Raw genomic sequence first — 20,605 nt, 5'->3', positions numbered from 1 at the left:
TCTCTGTCACTCCCTGGTCAGCAAAAGGACAAACGTCCCCTACCTTGAACAACAGTTGTCCAAGGTCCGGCTTGTGTTGTGCATGCTAAATAGAAATTGGGTCATTTGGTATTTGTCTTACTTTAAGAGTAGGGCCTGAATCAACACCTTTTATGTCACATTTATGATATAGATTATACCTCATTAGAGTCAGCTAAGGCTTTATTCAAGCATATTTATAGAAAATACACATATGCAGTGTTATCAGAGTTTTTTATATAAATGACTATGCTAGTCGAAACCTTATTAGAGTATGCCATTTGCATGCTGTGGAGTGGATTCTTAAACACGATTCTGGCATGATTTGTAACTACAGCAGATATGGTCCTGACCACTGTATATCAGGATTATATTCCCCAGAAGGGCAGACTACCCTGGAAGCAAATGAGTAGGGTATAAATATAGTCCATATTTCTTGATTCAAAGCAGTGAATTCAGATTCTTTCTGCACTCTCTTTTATATTAACAAATCCAAAACAGAATTTCAACAATTGGTTAAAAAAAAAAACAAAACAAAAAACCCAAAGTTCTCATTCTCTGCTTTGATTCTGTGAAAAACAGCCCATAAGCTTGCCTTGATTCCACCATCCAATAAATTAGTCCAAATGTTGGTGTCAGTTAAAAAGCAAGGGAAGGAAAACTGAGGAACTGGGAGAAAATCTACAGAGAGTGGTGTATTTGTCTTAAAAATTAAAATCTCAGAGACCATAAATTTGATATGAGGATTCGTAGTTAAAAGGAGGCATTCTAAAGGGTGAGTTTTTAATCCAATCAGAAAGTATTTTGATAAAAGAGCTTTCAACTGCTTCAACTAAATATCTTCTTCCAACGCAAAAGCTGTGCTGCAGTACCATGAATCAAGACATGCATGTATGTCCCTTTTCCAGGCTTGCTTTCATCTGAAATTTGGCTCTACATCCACCTTTATAAATGCAAATTCTTAGTTCCTAATTTTTTTGAGGCCGCTGCATAATTTGCTCTGTAAATTTAGAATCATGCCTAATGTTGGAGCAGATGAAAGCAAGAAAATCTCCAAAGAGGAATGCAAACATGTATAATCCTTCAAAGGGAAGCCTGATGCTACTCTGAAACAGTATCTTTCAGGAACCACTTATTATACATCTCACTTTCATGCCTGACTTCTCTCCCATTTAACACCAGGAGGAAACAATTCAGCGGGCACGGGAGGAAGATGAGAAGAGGAAAGAAATAACTAATCATTTCCAGGGCACGCTGAGTGAAATCCAGGCTCAGATCGAGCAGCAAAGCGAGAGGAACATGAAGCTCTGCCAGGAGAACACGGAGCTGGCAGAGAAGCTGAAAAGCATCATTGACCAGTATGAGCTGCGGGAGGAGGTGAGAGCAGCACCCTGGCTGCCCGTGGGGATGGGCAGTAAATCCAGCTTCCCCAGGGGACAGCACGAAGCATCGCCAGCCTGTTCCCCCTGACAGCTATCATTAGGGTGTCTTGTGGAGGTAACAAGGGCAGCGTCCATCACACTTTGCTGTCCAAGCATGACCAGGCACACAGCGAGCCTGCCGGACCCTGTGTGGCCAGCTCTGCAGCCAAGGAACTGCTGAGGCAGACACCCTGCCTGCAGCACCCGCGGCAGCCTGGCCATGGTGGGTAGAGAGGCCGGGTTATCCCAATGTTGAGGTGTGCCAGCCACCTGCTGAGCTGCCCCCCACTCCCTCGCCGCTCCCCCAAATCCCCAAGGAGCTCCCCAGCACCTGTTCCTGCTTCCCTCTCCAAGGCCCCACTGAGCACTTCCCACCTCCCATCTCTTTGGACAAGCCTGTTCTGCTGGTGATGCCAAGTATACTTTTATTCCGTCCAGGCACAGGTAGCTGAGAAGGGGTCTGATGTGAATGCTCTGACCCTTTCTCAGAAGCAGTAAATTAAGAAGACAGATAAAGAAGGCCCTTTGCAATGGAGTAGATTCTTCTTTGAAGGCACAATGCTCACCATAAGATCTAGCAGACAGTATACAGATGGGAAATTATTCTTTCTGTAAACACTACAGTTGGTCAGAAATTTTTGAAACAAAAAATAACCACCCTTCAGTGAAACCCTAAACTACCTTCTCTTTTTTTTGTTGTTGTTTTTTTTACTTTATGGTGAATGCTAGCAGATATCACAATGAGTCTTTTTATTGTTTCTAAATACACCTAAATGTGAGCCTCAGTGCAACTAGACAACATTATCATACTGAATAAAATATAAGTAATTTGTCCTTACAATCTGGAATGCCCAACACGATACATCCATTTCCAAATCTGTTGCATTGTGTATGAAGTCTTATGCTGAATGAAGGACAGGTACATCCCTGTCTTGTAGTTTTGATGAGAAGACAATGTGAAGCCAGAGGGATGCACTCATAATATTTGCTCCTGTGAATTTTGTCTAAATGCAGGAAGAGTGAAGAGGACTATCAGCAACATTTACCTCCTGAAGGTCACCATGGAGCCAGATGTTTTATAGGCCAGAGGAGGCCTCTGGTTCATCTGGTCTGAGGTTCTCCACATCCCCAATCACGTACTTTCACCCAGGGCCTCCATGCCCACATTGTGCATCTATGGCAAAGGGGATGTACAGGGCTTGTATTTACTGAGAGGACAGTGGGAGCCACGCAGATTCTCCCAAGTACTGCAGGTGCAATGTGTCTTCACACATTTATCCACACAGTGGCTTAGGGCCACCACATAACAGCTCCAAAAAAGTCTGTCACCTGCATATTTATTATTGATGAGCAATTATTTAATCTTCAAATATATTGCATTATACTGATGACTTCATATGCAGGCCATAGAACTGGCAAAGATCCTAAGGCGCTATTTTTAAATTTTTTTTTTTGCTATAATAAATCAAAATAGATAATGTAAACATGTTAAACTTTCCATGCAAATTCTGTCACAGTTTGTTCTTATCAGCTCTGTGTCTTTTTAGTGATTGCAATAGGTTGGGAGTCTTCCTGTGTTGCAATATTTTTGTTTTATGGGTGTTTGGGTAGATAGCTGTGCATGTATGAGCATGAAGGTCTGTGAGTGTGTGTAATTAAACCTGCACATTCAGCAGAATTTATTTCCTTACAGCACCTTGATAAAATATTTAAGCACAGAGAACTTCAACAGAAACTGGTGGATGCCAAGTTGGAGCAGTCTCAGGAAATGATGAAGGAAGCTGAGGAGCGACATCAGAAAGAAAAGGAATACGTACATATCCTTTTAATCTGTCTGTCTTTTAGCTAACTTTAGGCCAAAACAAGCCCTGCACACTATTTCACTGATATGTTGGTTCTTTGGGTCACAGCTGGGATGCAGTAGCAGAGACCTTTTTATTGCTACTGTCTCTGCTGGATGTAAAGGAACAGCCTCTGAAAGGCTGCTCCTTTCATTGGCATTTGCAGTTTTGAAGCAAACTGCAGAGCAGTAGGTTAGAGCAGAGACTGCTCTAGCTAACTCGCTGTTAATACACAGTTGATGGATCATGACATTTGGTCAGGTGATGCCATTAGTTTTGAAACAACTGTGATATTTGATACTTCATTTCCCCTCATGATAAATGAGTGTGTTTAAACAATCAGAGAGGAGAACAAGAACATGGGATTAAAGTGAGATGGCTGAAGGCGGCTATCCCCCTAGGCGCAGAGCCTCCCCTGGCCTTCTCCTGTGAGTCTGGTTTTGCCAGCAGAGGAGGGCACAGGAGCTGCTTGCTGTGATGGAGCCTGCCCTTCTCTTTTGCAGAGGTTCCCCAGCCCACACCGGTCTCTTTTAAGTAAAAAGGATCTGGGTCCATTCAGCAGCCTCGTCTGCAGTTCCTCCCTCCCTGGTGGAGGGAACACCTCTAGCAGGGGGACAGCGAAGAGCATCTCCAGGCAGGATATCCCCTACAGATACAGCTGGGACAGGAGGAGGGCATTCCTCCATGGTCTCATACATTTTGCAACCCAATCAGATCAAAATTCATTTTCTCAGGCTGTCTGGTATTTTCACACTAATCCTCACACCTACAAAGGGTCCAAGCTCAACACAGACACATAGTCCCTCTTCTCAGTGGTGGCAGCAGCTGAGACTACCCAGGAGGAGCGACAGGCTCTCAGCAGCTGGGAGAAAGCTTTGGTTTTCACCAGTCCTCCAGCTAACTCAGGAGCAGCATGAGAGTGCTCTAAAGATAAGATATTTATCCCCTCCCCATTTTTAGCACAAGCATGGCCGAAGTATCATAAAATACGGATGAAAAAGTGAGGCTCTAAGTCCCGTGGCTAGAGCACAAGGGAAACACAGCAGCCATCTCTTACCAAAAATTACCCATGAGAGTGTTTATCCCCCTTCTCAGCACTGATCTTGTGGCTGGAAGACCCACTCCTGCTCAGCTTTACACCCAGCTAAATACTGAGGAGGGAGAGGAGCTGGGGCTTCTCCATGTGCACATCTGCATGTTGCTGCCTGACAGCTTGTGGTCCAACTGAGTTATTCCCTGTCACTGTGAGCCATATGTAAAGGCAAACCCCAAAATTTCATTCATGACCACAGATTCTTGGCAGATTCAAACCCCAAGAAATATTTCCAAGAAATGCCTTACAATAACAAAGCAGATTTGGGCTTACTTTACTGCTGTCACTGAGAGTTTTGCTACTGAGTACCAGGTTTCAGATACTGGGAAAACAAACAAATAAACAAAACAAAATAAAAATTAATTAAACATAAACAAACAAAAACAGGAGATGCAAAAGACAGGGCATTTGCTCTGTGGAAAACGAACATATACAGACTTGTATCAATGAATGACCTTTCTTGCTGTGCCTCACAGAATATGAGTTTGCAGGCTGCCTGTTGCCTGTGACTGGCCCATTTCTAGCCAAATATTCTTTGTGCATTTTATCCAGAGCTGATATGCACAGTTTTGGTATTTTCCTTTCTTTTAAAGCAGTGAAAATCATTATCCTCTACATTTGGGAGTGGGAGATTTTATTTATGGTTTTGCTGTATGTATGACTAGCACCTATGAAATAACAGGTTCAAAACCAAGCTACAAAGCCTTTAAGCAGTGGGTGTATAATGATATGTACCACATACAAAGAAAATTTTTCACACTGTCCAAATTAATCCTTAAAAACCCTGTCTTTGAGGTATGGCTAACGTCACCTCAGAGCGAGGTAGATTTAGCTGAAGTCACTTAAGTGACTGGCCAAAAGCCATACAATGAGTCAAGGCACGATTAGCATGTCATGATTCATAACAGGTAGCCCAGCACCCAGAGAGCTGGCCCACACTTCTCTCCCACCTCAATCCTATTGCTGAGCTCCTAGTCCCACCCACCCCCTATTGTGCTGATGTCTGTGGGAGTAAGGTATATATATGTATGTATGAAATTAAGGTCTTTTAGATGAAGTCCTCTCATTTGGCTGTAAGTTTGTCCAGCTCAGTGATGTGCAAAGTCAGAGCCTTACTGAATTTCAACATTCTGTCGTTGGAGGGAACGACTTTCAGAACTATATACCAGTTCTCTCTACACCATTTTTTACAACCCTGTGCATGACTTTTGTTGCAGGATGTTGAAAATGTCTTTAAATGACAACTTTTGTATTCTTTTATCTATCTGATTACTCCTTGAACACTCACTTTAATGTCTTCCTAGGTAGTTCTTCCATGTAGGAATCTTTGCCTCTCTACAAAACTTCTTTACCTCAGACAAGGAGAGGTGTCCCTTTCTGCAGCCTCTGTACATCACATCTCAACAGGCAGGTCATCTCGCTGCTTGCACCATTCCTTCTACACATGCAACAAATAATTCAATTCCCTATATAAATAGCAATGGTTCATACCATGTGTCCTTCTCAAAGGGTCACCTTAACCTAAGGATGCAATTTTACAATCAGCCCATAACTCGTCAGTACTACTTGGACTTCCTACCTATAACATACATTTTTAGCACTTGTAAGAGAAACTTTGATGTGCAATTAATTGCAGTTTAAAGCCTCTGTGGCTTTCAAGTGTATGACTGGAAGGTATTGATCAGATTTCTACATAATTGGACTTTGCAGAGCCTGGCAGCAAAAAGGAAAGCTTAATTTTCACTAAGCCAGTCCCTAGACCGATGTCATTAAATGGGAATGTATGTTCCTGGGCACTGGTTCTTTTTGTCCTGAGCATGATGTGACTGCCTCAGCCTGCAGCAGCTATCATAGCTCTAATAATATAGTGTAAAATCACCACACTTCACTGAAGTGCTACTTCATAAACAGCACATGCAATATTTATTTATTTCTTTATAATTCAGCTTTCTTGTTACCACTTCATAGTCTATTAATAAATGTATCAGTTCTCCTCATTTGTTTTCTCCCAGCTTGGTGTTTGCAGATGACCTCAGGCTGCATAAAAGCGCATGCAAATTTGAGCAAGCCTTTCTGTGGTTTCCATTACAGAAGAGTTTATTAACTCTTGGATTTTTACTGGCTGAAGAACCTATGTGGGTCAATAAGAGAGAAGGATTTCATTAACAGGCAAAAGAAGCAACTTTTCTTTGCCATCTCTGTCCATCTCTCGTGCTATAACAGAAGACATGGCGTGGGAGGTGGGACCTTTTCATTATCCCAGGGACAGTGAGTATGAAGGTAACTCTAGTTAAGATTTAGGCAATAATGATAAAAGCCCAGTTCTTGGAAGTAAGGACTGCCCTGGAGATTTGGTAACTCTGAAGGTTTTCAAAGCATTTTTCATGGAATCATTCAAATCAGACACGTCATGATTCCTAAAAACAAACAGACAAACAAACAAACCCAAACAAGTAGATATCAAAGAAATGTGAAACTTAAAATTCCAGATTTCAACCGAACTTAAAAAAAAAAAAAGTGTGTGTTTAAAATATACCACTCCCAACAAAACAAATGCACAAACTGAGGCTCGTTTAACCCAGGCCTACTCATGCCATCTCTTTTTACTGGCTATGACACAACTTAATTGAAATTTTAGTCAACAATATCTAAATTCAGGGACCAGACTTTTCTCCATTGAACCAAATATCAAATTAAATTCTCAAAATAAACGTTAAGAGGCAGGAGGGTTTTTTAAAAAATACAAAACACAAACAAAAGACCCCACAGAACATGGTATTTCTTCATAGAATGCACACCTGAGCTGTAAAACATTCTTGTCTAGGAAACTGTAGATGGTAAAAATTCAGTGAATCCAAATCAAAATGCCAAATTGATGGAAGAAATCTTTTTCTAGAGCTAATATATATATATATATCGGCAACAAGTCTAATGCAGGCAGTCTTTGTGCCACAAATAGCTACAGACAGGGAGGGAATTCATTATGTTGTTCAGTCAGCATTTATAGGGTACATCTTCAGCTATCTGCCAGGTGGTATTCAAGTTTCCATGTGTTATTTCCAAGAAAAAGGCTAGAAGAAATGTTTTTATTAAGAAGCAGATACATTTTCTGCATGTGGTTATACTCACATTTTGCTTCCAATATGAGAGTAGGATCTATTGACTGAAACAGTACTTTTCAATATACTTTCAGGGCCCAACTGAACTATTTTTAAACAGCACAATTGAATCCAACAGAAAAAATCCTGTGGTAAAATAATTTATTTATATCTCATTTCTCAAGCTATCATTAGTACTATTTTTCTAAAATACATTTGGCCTAACCAGTAAAATACTTTATAAATGTTCAGTAAGTGATAGGCACATGTCTTTAACACTTCAGTAAATGTTTCCTGCTTTCAGATTAAACCAATTGCTATAATATTGCTATGTGCTTTGGAAGCGCTGACTCAGACCTGCAGCCTGGAAAAACCTCTGTACACCTCATTCCTACAATTCATTCAGCCTCGATCAACCCTCCTATATGCAGCGGGCACGTCAGAACATCACGTTGCCAAATACCTTCAAGTAGGGAATCCCATCTTCCCAGGAACAGTCAGGCGTGAAACTGCAGTCAGGCTTTTCCTGGGCTGCCTCCTTGATCTAAGAAGGAAGGAATTTTTTACGATGAGGGTGGAGAAACACAGGCACAGGTTGCCCAGAGAGGTAGTGGGTGTTCCATCCCTGGAAGCATTCAAGGCCAGGCTCGATGGGGCTCTGAGCAACCTGATCTAGTTGAAGATGTCCCTGCTCATTGTGTGGAATTGGACTAGGTGACCTTTGAATGTCCCTTCCAACTGAAACTATTATATGGTTCCGTGATCTAAGTGAGAACCCCCTGAGCTGGGGTTCTCTGCTGATGCCATGTCAATACAAATGGAGCCGAAAGATAGCAGGCAGCAGTGAATGTATGACATTTACTATGCATTCTCTTTCTGAAAGCTCACAGATTTTTTTGCGGCATGTCTGACTGTGACCATACCTGTATGCTAAGTCCTGATCATTGATGCAAAAGGGAGTTTGCCATTTACTGGAGAGCAGGAATTTGGACAAAGCAGTGCTGATATGAAAGTGCCAGAAAGTATCATAACTACTTTCTAGAAGTCCAGTGAAGATATGGTTAAATACCACACTTTTTAGAGGCCACTGTATTGCACACTTAATTCCATGTAGGTTTTGAACTCCTATTCAAATATGCTTTTGGAGACCAAATGCCCTGCCCTGCATCTCTGGATAGCAGTAAATACTCTGTTTTGCCTAACTCCTCTAACTACATTCATCTGAAAGTTAGATCACTCCTTATCAAGGTAGCAGTGGCAGAAGCACAGGTAGCTGGAGGATGAGGATTTCCAGCTGATAAACTACGGACCTAACAATATTCTCTCTGTTGCCCAAAACACAGCTCCTGAACCAAGCTGCAGAATGGAAGCTCCAGGCCAAAATGTTAAAGGAGCAAGAGACTGTCCTACAGGCACAGGTGACGTAGGAGAGGTGATTGCATGGTGTGCCTTTGTTTCCCAGTTTTTAACCCATGAGGCACGTTCCAGGTAAAGTATCCAAACTACTTTCTGTGTATTTCTTCTAGCCTCATTCTATGTCCCATAGATGATTGCAAAGGAAACAGTTTATTTTCAAGCCAACTGTAAGGTAATGCCTATACTGCAAATCATACTGCAACATGTGGGTTGTTTAGTCTGCAGAAGTCTCTAGAGAGACGTTATTGCAACCTTTCAGTATTTAAGGAGGCTTGTAATAATGATGGAGAGAGACTTTTTACCAGGGCTTGTAGTGACGGGAAAAGGGTTAATGGTTTTAAATTAAAGGAGGGTAGATTTAAATTAGATATCAGGAAGAAATTCTTCACCATGCAGGTGGTGAGGCACTGGAACAGGCTGCCCAGAGAAGCTGTGGATGCCCCATCCCTGGGAGTGTTCAAGGCCAAGTTGGACGGAGCTTTGAGCAACCTGCTCTAAGTGGAAGGTGTCCCTGCCCTAGGTGGGAGTGTTGGACTAAATGGTCTTCAAAGGTCCCTTCCAACACAAACCATTCTATGATGCTATGATTTATGAAGGTTTACAATATCCAACTGCACAACAATGTGGGTGCCTTGGCTTGATTATTCACCATAACTACCCTTCAGGCAGGTTTCTAATCCAGCAAAGCATGGGAATACAAACACACCATGAAATATGTTTATCAAACTGCAGCTGATGTGCTGATATGCTTTTCTAGACTGAGGTGTGAAGGCAGAGATTTCATTACCTTTAGCAGGAACTCTGCCTACTAAGGGCTTATACAAAGAGGTCTCTAGGATTTCAGTGTTTAGTTGGAATTTTAAACATTCAATAAAATATAATTACTTGCTGAAATTACACTCAGAATCAGGCTGGAGTGGAAGGAAGTAAAAACATGAAACAGGTAGTCTGTACTACACTTCGAGAGTAATGCAATCATGAGCCTCGAAGACAAGTAAGAACACTGCTGACATGCTGGACTTCCATCTCAAAAAGAGACACCATTAGTAGATTTTCCTAGATTTACAGAAAGTCATGTAGATTTATCTTCTTTGACCTCTCTGTGAGTTTCCCTGCAGCAGAGCTTTGGGGGGTTGGAGTGTCAGTTCTTCAGCCCCCTTTCAGCTGCCCATCTCCTTTGCCATCAGGAAGCCACTCTGAGCCCCTGCTCACAGCTAAGCATACTGATAAGTTGTTCCAGCTCTGCTCTTGCATATGGTCTAATTCTTACCTGTTGAACAGTCAGGAAAGGTTAGTGTTAAATCGATAACCTGGAAACATGCTAAGAGGGGTTTGCTCCTTTATGTGTTTTTTTCAAAGGCTAAGATAAGCCAGTAATGCACCAAAGAATATCCCATAAACTGCTGCTGACACTAGTTTGACAGGTTCTACAATAAGACCCCCAGCTGAATCCATCCCAACTGCAAACTTGCTCCAAATTTTCTCAGGTTTAATTAAACTTTTATGTTCAACCAGAAAGAATTTTGTATGCAGGCAGACCTCTGTAGCCAGTTTAATGAAACTGAAGGTATTGATAAAAGCTAGAATATATTAAGCACACATTTGAAATGGTAAAATTGCTTTTAGAAAAATCCAGTTAAACAAGTCTGCAAAGGCATTGATAATACATATGCCCTTTCCAGACTTGCATAAATGAAAATTAAGTGATTCGCTTGCTGAAATGAGACATGCGTTAGGTGTTCTGCTCATGTGAGAGCCCTGTCACACAGCAGCCTCCATTTGGAATTACTGGGAATAGTAACATCATTATTATTATTATTATTATTATTATTATTATTATTATTATTATTATTATTATTATTATTATTATTATTATTATTACAACAATATTAATATTATTAATATTATTTCCAGTATGTTAGCACTAAAAGGCCTCCCTCATGGACCAGATGCCATCATGCAAGGTGTTGTGCAAGCGCAGAGCAGAAAGAGCTCCTTGATGCAAACAGCACAAAACAACAAATAGATATTAAGAACAGCTGCATGGAAATTATGAGAAGACATTGGTCACTGAGATAAGGACAAGCCATAATATAGTCCTCACTGCCTACTGTAGTGAGTGAGATACCATGCCAGTTTAGAGGAGGTGATGAACACCCTTGCTTCCTTGAGCTGTAAGGAACCAGGGGACATCAGCTTCATGCCAGCCTGTCTCTGGGTGGCACAGTGTGTCTGAGATAGCCAAATCCAGCCTTTCAAATGGCGACAGGGATCTGGCAGCAGCTGAGGAGATACACCCAAACCATGGTGGTGCTTCCCAGGATGCTGCACGCCCTCCCCAGACACATTTCTTAGGTCAACTTGTTTTAGGTCTGTGTTTTGAAACAAAATGAGAAGATAAAAGTCAGTCAAGGCCTCCCATTTTTGGTAGCTGGCGTGATGCAACCACTGGGCTATGGCAACTGAAAGGAATATGAGAGGGCCAAAGAGATGTCCTCACAGTAGCACCCTCACAGCATGGTGATGCTGAGATACCCCCATTTCCCAAAGCCTGGCACACACAAGTTGTCACCGGGCAGCAGCACTACCTCCAGTCTCCCTGCCTGCGCTGTCAGGGCACTGGAAGGGCAGTGGGCAGCAGCGAGGGGGTCCTCATCTCCCTAACTGAGGAGTATGAGTGCGTGGTCCTAGTGAGAGACAGCTCTCACAGCCTGTTCCCAGGCACTAAGAAAACATTCATTTATTATTCAAATTTAAAATGCACAAGCTATTCGTGGTGCTATGGTACTGCTGAGGGCCCCAGCTGAGATCAGAGCTTGCCCTGTTCAAACCTGAAAGGTTTTTGATCTAGTTAAACAACAGGAGAAAGTTCGAAGGGAAGAACAGAGATAGAATTGAGGTGAGTTTTTTTAAGACAACAGCTCTGGGCTAGAAGATTTGTTAAAATTTAAATTCCAAAGTAAATTTATTGATATAGCTTCTAACACTATTGGATTTGAGAAGTAAAAAGCTTCAAAATAATAAAAGATCAGTTATTACCCATAACATTGCTTGAAACACAGCTTTTGAAAGCTTCAACCCACATCCTACTCACATTAATAACCCTAATACGGAAGCTAACAGATTGTGTTAGCACCTGACTATTTTTCCAGAATCGGGGCCCTACATGTGCAATGAAATATGATCTTTCATTTCACCTTGACTTGCTGGCTCCCACCCCTGCTCCCTCACCTGGCTCAGGGGTGCTCAGGAATTTCTCCTTAAAGCGATGATGTCTGTTCCAAATGTCTCACTTGGTATCAGTGTCCCACTCATGCTGTGGCACTCGGCTGCTTAAAACACATGCCTCTGAGTTTCTGCTTGTGCATAGGTCACAGGTCTGGCTACAGCCTAGTGTTAACACACACATGTCAGCATCCTGTCAGGTAGCTCCAATACTGGCACCACAGAGCTCTGAAGGGTTTAACCTCCTGTGCTTGCATCCAGCTCAGTGGGGAAGGGCTGCAGCTAGTGCTGTATTCACAGCCACCGAGAGCCTAACTACCTAGTTTAAACTCAGTTCGGGCACATCCGCACTACACTGCAGCTATGGCCATGACAAGGGGCATCATAACAACCAGCCAGAACCAGCACAAAACATAATACAACCATATCTGATTTCAAAATCAGAATTAAACCCCCCTCACCACTAGAAACATTTTCTAAATATTCTTTTGCTCAGTAACAGAAGAGTAGTGTCAGGGGAGGGTGTGTGCTGGCTGACACTGCACAGAATAGAAGCTCCTAGCTAATCATTTAGTCAGCTCCCTGCCAGTGTGGAAAGGGCACCTGCCTCCAGCCAGATGCCTGAATGCTGCAGGCTGCTCTGGAACCTCCCAGAGCTCTGCACCCATCACACCTCAGCCATGGTGTGTTACATCAATCACCCTTCTTCTAACAAGAGCTGTCAGACCAGACAGATGAAATGTCCAGTCACCTGAACACTTCTGGGGGTGCTCTGGCTCCAGTGAATAAGTTGGAGCTGATCTTCTTTTCCAAAGAGTAGATAATCCTGCATTATCTATATAGCATCCTGCATGATTTTCAAACTTTGAAAGTGCTTTTCCTGCCCAGAAGAGAAAAGGAAAAAAAAAAAAAAAAAAAGTGGCAGCAGAAAACAAGAAAATCTTGCAGAAAAACTAACCTCGGATCTTTAGAATTTTTTTTCAAAAACGTCCACAGATTTTAGATACAAAAAGATGGATTACTGATGAAATACAGCCAGAGATGAAGTTTCACGTGGCTAACACGTGTAAACGAATAGCAGAATATGTAGCCCTAATAGTCTTAAAATGCTGGCACATTGCAACAGATATTTTTTCTGCTCTGCTTCATGAAGTGAAGTGAAACTGGCAGAGTAGGCTGGCAGGGGATTATTTTCTTCGCCTTTGCTGGCCTTGCCCGCAGCTGCAGCACACATGCAGGCTACAAAACAGAGCTGACAAGATGCCCTCTCAGCTCGCTCAAGCCAGGGTGCAGGGACGCAGCTTGAAGGAACCCAGTACAGGATCATGGTGGCATGAAGCGAAAGGTGGGTGTCAGTGGGTTGGTGGGGTTACCCCGTGTGCCAGGTAACAGGGGAAGGGAGCAGTGATGCTCCTCTTCAATCGTGGAACCCAGTCAAGCACATCAAGTGCTGCCTGTTGCAAGCTCCTGCCCACAGCCTGAGCCACTGAGTGTGGATTGGGAAGATGGCAAAGGGGAAACTGGCTGCAGCATGATGCGGGGATGCCTCTCCCCTGGCTTGCTCAGATACCAGAAGCAGCATAGTCAGGGCAGCACCCAGCTCCCAGCCTGGCTGTTTGGTAGTCAAGAAGGCAGGTAAACAGCTGGGCAGCCAGGTCTGTACTGAAATCCTCCACTAAAGCCTGACACAGCTTTCTCCCGCAGCTTAAAGTTGGAGTTTGGCAATGTCTGTGTGTCGAAGCAAGGCTTGGAGCTCAGGCACAGCTCTGGCCACTCTGACTCTCACCTTAAGTTAATCCTTCTGCCTGGTCCTGCACAGCATCAGTGGTTGGACCAGCTCAGGATAGTGCCTGCCCATGGAGACGGCCCAGGGATCACATTATCATTTTCCATTCTCTAGGTTATCCTAGGAGAAAAGCAGTGTACAGGGCTTGTGAGAAAAAGCATGCACTGGAAATCTTTGCAGACTTTAATGATGCCCTTTTGAAGTCCCCACAGTTACCAAGGGAAATGTTTTCAGAAGTGTTAACTTCTAGGAAATTATTTTGCTTCTGGGTACCCCATGTGGAGACACCATAGCTGCAACATTCAGAACAGAGCACCTATAATTTCTAGGTCTTTTTAAAATCACTGGCCTGGGTCTTTCTGTTCTACCTCAGTTTACCTTTCTGCAACAGAGATATCATAATAGTTTGCAACCTTAAAGAGATGCAGAGAGTTTCAGTTCCCTGATGTTTGTGCTTTGTGGTCTCGAAACAGAGCTAATTTCCATGTCCAAACATAATGCTTATTTTATTATCTTCTAACGAAGTAGAAGTTCACTGTCCTGGAGACTCTGAAATTACTGTTTTGCTTTGGTTTTAAATACAGATCACCCTCTACTCTGAAAGGTTTGAAGAATTTCAGAAAACATTGACCAAAAGCAATGAAGTGTTTGCCACATTCAAACAGGAGATGGAGAAAGTGAGTAGCAGCTCTCACCTGAACTCTGTGCTGAAGCCCACCAATGCCTTCCCACCATTAAGCCCAAGTGACTGTTTCCTTGCAACTGGTATACTTATTTCCTGTAATGAATGGGAATCGGAAACCAAAAACACCCACTGTCGTAATAAACAATGTTCTGCTCTGACACCAGGGCCCAAAATCCTGGTACTCTAATCCAGGCAACCTCTAATGACCCACATAGAGTTCAGCCATCAGAAAACCAAAGGGAAAGGTGGTGCCATATAGCTAGTCGTCCATGTTGGAGGTGGTATAGAGGTGCCTAATCCAGAGGGAACTTCCTTGACAGTGCTGGCTCAGGAGATACAAGCCCTTCTTTAGCTTCCCAGCAATACAGCACTGCAGTCTTTGTAAAGAGACAAACAGAATAATGTCACTTCTTCTTTGGCTTTTGTTTTTGTGATAGTTTGTATTCTGGGAGTTTGCCATACTTTTAAACATGTAATCAATTGGTCTTGCTTTAGGACTGCAGACTGGAGGCTGAAATTTATATGGCAGCTACTTAAAACTAAATGTATCCCTTAACATAAATTATTACTTAGCACAGCCACTACAGCTGCTAGTAGCAGTGTTATGAGTACAGTCAAAGACCTAAATAAAAGGGCTGCCCTAATTTAATCTGCAGCATGGAATTCCTGTTGTGATTCAGCTTTTCCTCCTGCTTCCATAGATGACAAAGAAAATGAAGAAGTTGGAAAAGGATACGGCTACATGGAAATCCAGGTTTGAGAGCTGTAACAGAGCATTATTGGACATGATTGAAGAGGTGAGTGGTCTTTTTCATCTCAGGATGCACCTCTTCTCTCATGTAAAGCCTTAACTAGCACATGAGGTGACCTGAAACTTCCAAAAGTCAATGAAAAATTTGTTCTTGAATATAAGGTGGGGTTTTTTTGTTGTTTTGTTTTGTTTTGTTTTGTTTTTGTTTTTGTTTTTCAAACTAACTTGATAATTAGATGTCTTTAAAAAAAAAAAAAAGGACAAAAAACCAAAAATCCCAACTGCTGGGGCTTTCAGATTGTGCAGACATTCATTACGTCCATGAGAAACTGAATTATGTAACTGTGAATTTTAAGTGCTCTAAAAATGTATGATTGTTAATGTTCTCATATAGAAGCAAATTGGCATTAGTTCACTCTATTTTCTTTCTGCATGGAGCATCCACCCAGGGAATTAATGTGCTCTAGCTAATGAACTTTAAATTCACTCCTTTCATTAACTTCCTGTGTGGGCAAACTCTTAAGAGCTGAAAGAAAGTACGGTAGCTCACCATAGCAAACATGCAGTCACAAAGGCATTACAGAGGAAACTCATGAGCATGTTGGAACTCATTCAAGTACGATAAGAGGCTGCCTGAAGTTTCATCCCAAACTTCTACTGACTTTGGACCAGGTCTTTCTAGTTAGCTTTGTAGCTCTGTGCTATTGCTATTTCTATGGGTTTCTGTATTTCTTGATTCTTCACTGGGTGCAGAGGCAAGAAAATGTTCCAACTCAGGCCTTTCTCACAGAACTTAGAAGCAAACTAAACAAAAAAAATAATACAGCTTGTTTTCCCTGAAATTCACACCCACACCCACCAGAAGTCCCAGTAGTCCTTGCTTATCTGTATGAACATCCACTGTGGTTTTCCATCTCTAGATATCATCAACAGGTACTTCAGCAAATATTTTTGAGTGAAATTGATCTGAATCTGTATGGAGAATGCTAATACAATACAGTAACAGGGATGAATTTCCTTTTAAAGCTTCAGTACAAAAGATCAGAGCTATTGTAGAGCAATTGGTGAAAGCCAGCTACCTGGCAGAATCCTGTGAGAGCTGCCTAGATCTCAAATTGTTCCCTAACTGCCAGTTCTACCAAAGAATTTAATGCACCCAAACTCAGTCTGCACTTTTGTCTGATGTCTTTGACCACAGAAAGCCATGAGATCCAAGGAATATGAGTGCTTTGTGCTGAAGATCCAGAGGCTAGAGAACCTTTGCCGGGCTCTGCAGGAAGAGAGGAATGAATTGTACAAAAAAATAAAGCAAGCACAGTTCCCTGAAGAGGTGAATGGAAATGGCATCTTAGAAGAAGAAGAAGATGAGGCTGATACGAGCCCTTCCTCCACCGAGCAAGCGAGCATTGAGCTGCACACTGCTGATGAGAGGATGCTGAAGGAGCTGGCAGAAGCTTTCAGGGTGTCCCACAAGGTGGAGGAATCCCTCCCAAACGACAGCAGCAACCCAGAGACCTGTCACACTCAAACATGCAATGCTGTCCTGGAGCCAGAGCTCCCTTCTCCTCTGACCCCACGGCCAGAGGCTGGGAATAGCTGTGAGCCACCCAGCACGAGCACACCAGCACCCGTTGAACACATGCCAGCACCCACCAGGAGCACACCAGCGCCCACTGAAAATATGACAACACCCTCCGAGAATGTGCCAAAGCCCACCAAAAGCATGTCCCCGCTCCCAGAAAGGGTGCCAACACCCACAGAAAGTGCCCCAATACCTCCCCAGAGCGTGCCAGTACCCACTGGGAATATGCCAAACCCCACTGAAAGCATGCCAGCAACCCCTGAAAACATGCCAACAGCCACACAAAACATGCTCACTCCCCCTGGGAATATGCCAGTACCCACAAAAAGTGCACCAAAAGCTGCAGAATGTGTGGATGACCCAGTGGAGCGGTCTGTTCAGGGTCAGCTGGCAGAGCAAATAGGGGACACAGACATGGAAGCAGTGGATTGAAGACACTTGGTGTATCCAAGGCTTGTCTTCTATAAACCACAGCCCTACTTCACCCTCTAAATTGATACTTTTTTTTTTTTAAAGAAACAAAAAGTGGGTGCTAAATCACACTCACATATCTGCAGGCAAATGTAATGCACTTCTCTTTGCTCCCACTATCCAGCAATAACGGGTCTGCAAATTTTGCTGTCCTTCATCTGCTCGAAGCATAGTATTTTCTTAATGACAGGAAAATACAATGAAATTACAGGATCTTTCTTCTCAGGCATAATGAGTCATCTCATTCAGCAAAATAATTTTAAAGTGTTGAAGTTTCATGTTTCAAAAATCATTGCAATTCACATACATGTATTTGAAGACTCATAATTAATTGTATCTATTTGCTGTGATGTTGCATAAAAGATGGCCCACTTGGACACATAGTGATTTTAATAAATGAGGTGAAAGACATCTGTAGTGACAAAGTAAAATAGTGAGACTGTCAATGTGGTCAGCCATATCCAAAGAGGTGCAATAACAAAAGGTGATTTTTGTATGAGCAAACTACCAGTCAGCACTGTGGCTTGAACACCCATGAGCTCTTAGGCTTACCTTGAATCAGTCTTTTCTGCTTAGTGTTCTAAAAGAGGTTCTGTGTTCAACAGAACTACAGGGGAGGGGCGATCTTTTCTAGATTGCTTATAAAATGGCTGAAAACAAGAGCAATTTCCAAATTGATGTTTATTCCCAAGGTAGGGGTCACAACCCTCTTTCTGCATCTAAGAGTAACCTGCTAGTTTGTCACACTGTTTGGGATCATGAGCCCAACAGGGGCTTATGGCTGATTTCAGCTCACAAATGAGGTCAGAAGTTCAAAATTCAGTTGCAGATCCCAGCTTGTAGACCAGGAACAGAAAGCATAGTAGAGCTGTTAGAAGGTACCAGGATGTATTCCAGAAGATACCCCTGAGATCACGCCTCTTGATGATGCTACCTCTCCCAGTCACAGCCACACAAACCTCTTCTCCACAGCTTCCTCCTGGCCCAGGCGCTGATGCTCCCAGGAGAAGGGTGAGCACACTTGCCTGTTACCTCATTCACTGGAGTGCAGCACAAGTAAATAGCCCAGAAGAAAATAGGTACCAGGAAAACAGGAGTCCCTCTCACAGACACCTTCATGGACTGGCTACATTCTCATCCCCTCTCTTCCCATCTGCCTGCCAACACACCATTGCTCAACAATGTAGACACCATGAAAGAAACTGCTTGATTCTGGCACGGAGAACAGAGATGAAGAAGGAAGGGAGCGAGAGAGGGCACCTAGCCAGACAGCTGTATGGTCTCAAGCAAGGAGGCTAAGGTTATTTGAAAGAAAGTTTAAAAAATCCTGTTGGCACATTTCTTGTGTCTCATCCCCTTCTTCCAAATTCAGTCCAGGCCTTTTGGAGTCTGACCTGAACAGCTCAAGAATTTGAAAAGGGCTATTAAACACGATGTCCAGAGGCTGGAAAGGGAAATGTTACAATCAAAGAAACCTGAATTTATAGACAAATCCCAAGAAGCCCCCAAGACAAAGTGACTCAGTCAAGCCGGAGTTGAAATAATGGTGAGCCAAGAGAAAAGATGCCATCTTTGGCAGATCATGGGAGACCGCGGTCACAGAGTCCTTCCAGCATGCCACCCTCCAAGAGTGGGGTGTGAATCTTTGCTTACAGCCAACATGGTCTGCACCCTGGTTAAGTATGTCTGTGTCTGCACTGTTTGGTCCAGCCTTCTCTAGAGGTAACCGCTGGAGTACACAGAGCGTGATTTGCAACAGGTTGTTTTGATATGGCCTTTCAAGTAGCTATTATGGTTACACTTTCCAAATTTGGATGCTCTATGTTAGATGCCAAGACTGACGGGATTTACTTAATGTCTTTAATCACCTGAAAGTAGATCCTTCAAGTCTTAGTTACCTTAAGCTTCTTTTATAAGCAGTAGAGAAGAATAGGCATCTTTCGAGGACAAGACCGGCATCCAAGAGAGAATAAATTACTTTCTCTCTGAAGATGCCATTTCTAGAGCTAGCTCAAGAAAACAAGCTTAAATTTAAAATGTCTGTTATTAGGTGTCTAAATTAGACACGATGAATCCCATCAAATATTCAGATTCAAAGCCCTAAGTGAATGGCCATCTCTGAAAACCGAGCCAGCTAGGTGCCTGTGAAAATGTTAATCTGTAACAAATCCGTATTGTAAGATAAAACGTTATACTCACCTGATTGACTTTTTTTTTTAGTTTCCATTGACTTAAGTCTGTAGAAATATAGTTTCAATTAAGAGTACAAGTTTTGTTTGTCATTAGGGTGACTTAAAATTAGTGCAATTTATATACCCATTAAAGTTCTTTTTCCTTTGTTGGTTTTGTTTGATTCTGTTCCCATTTTAGTACCTATCTGCATGAAACCAACTTCTTTTTCTTCAAGTAGGCCCCTGGAATGCCTTTAATTGTTTAAGTTTTTTTATACATTTGAATTTGCAATGACATAATAATAATGGTTGACATGGCCTTGCAACTTTAACTTGGTTCCATTTTGCATAGCCATATGGTCACCTCTTCAATTATATCATTGTTGCCTCATACCTTCCAACCTCAGCAAGCAGGGAGACGAGGATCCTACAGATGAAAACTTCCTACATAGTCATGACTGATTCTTACAGCATCATCCCTCATGAATAATTACCCAGCCTTCTGGGAAAATTGCTCCCACTCTCTTCCACCTTCTTCATTTTCACCCTTTTAATTCTTGCATCTAAAACTGCACTTACATGTTGAAATTCCTATTACTCCATGAGTTTTCACCCACATACATGTTGCTTCTCTTCTCCCATAGCATGTACCAACCGCATTTTATCCCAAGCAGTTTCCTCCTTGTTCTCAGTGCATACATATAACATTGAAAGCACAGAAGAGTGACCCTCCTGGCTTTTAGTTCCAGGATTTGGCCTCATGTGTTTGCAAGAGGTAGGAGAAAAAAATGTAGAGAAAATTCTGGCTGATCCCAGATGTATACCTGGCTGGATAGAACACTTAGAGTCAAACCACAGGGATGGTTTATGTGTAATCTCATGTCCTACTGCTGCGAGAGACTGGAGTACCCTCAGTAGAGGCAGAAAAGCTAAAAAAATTAAACCAGGCACCTGTTCATGATCCATTGCGTTAGACTGGCAGTTTAAACCACCATCGCCACTGCAGATTTCTGTGTGTCAACCAACTTTCTCCCATTCTTCTTCAAC

The 20,605-nt window shown here is 42.5% G+C and overlaps 1 protein-coding gene across 1 annotated transcript in view; it reads left to right on the top strand.

Annotated features, from left to right (window-relative positions):
- The window catches only part of TXLNB (taxilin beta), a 36,672-nt gene extending 16,946 nt beyond the window's left edge, over positions 1–19,726 (top strand). The window contains exons 5-10 of the mRNA XM_005507689.3: positions 1,201–1,395; positions 3,133–3,252; positions 8,815–8,889; positions 14,483–14,575; positions 15,285–15,380; positions 16,533–19,726. Of these exons, the coding sequence (XP_005507746.1) occupies positions 1,201–1,395; positions 3,133–3,252; positions 8,815–8,889; positions 14,483–14,575; positions 15,285–15,380; positions 16,533–17,348 (1,395 nt within the window). The 3' untranslated portion in view covers positions 17,349–19,726. The remainder of the gene's footprint in view (positions 1–1,200; positions 1,396–3,132; positions 3,253–8,814; positions 8,890–14,482; positions 14,576–15,284; positions 15,381–16,532) is intronic.
- The last annotated feature ends 879 nt before the right edge of the window (positions 19,727–20,605 follow it).

This window comes from Columba livia, chromosome 3 (genome assembly GCF_036013475.1).
Source record: "Columba livia isolate bColLiv1 breed racing homer chromosome 3, bColLiv1.pat.W.v2, whole genome shotgun sequence".
Lineage (NCBI taxonomy): Eukaryota > Metazoa > Chordata > Aves > Columbiformes > Columbidae > Columba > Columba livia.
Note: the sequence above shows the minus strand (reverse complement) of the source record. Positions and strands in the feature narration are given on the sequence as shown.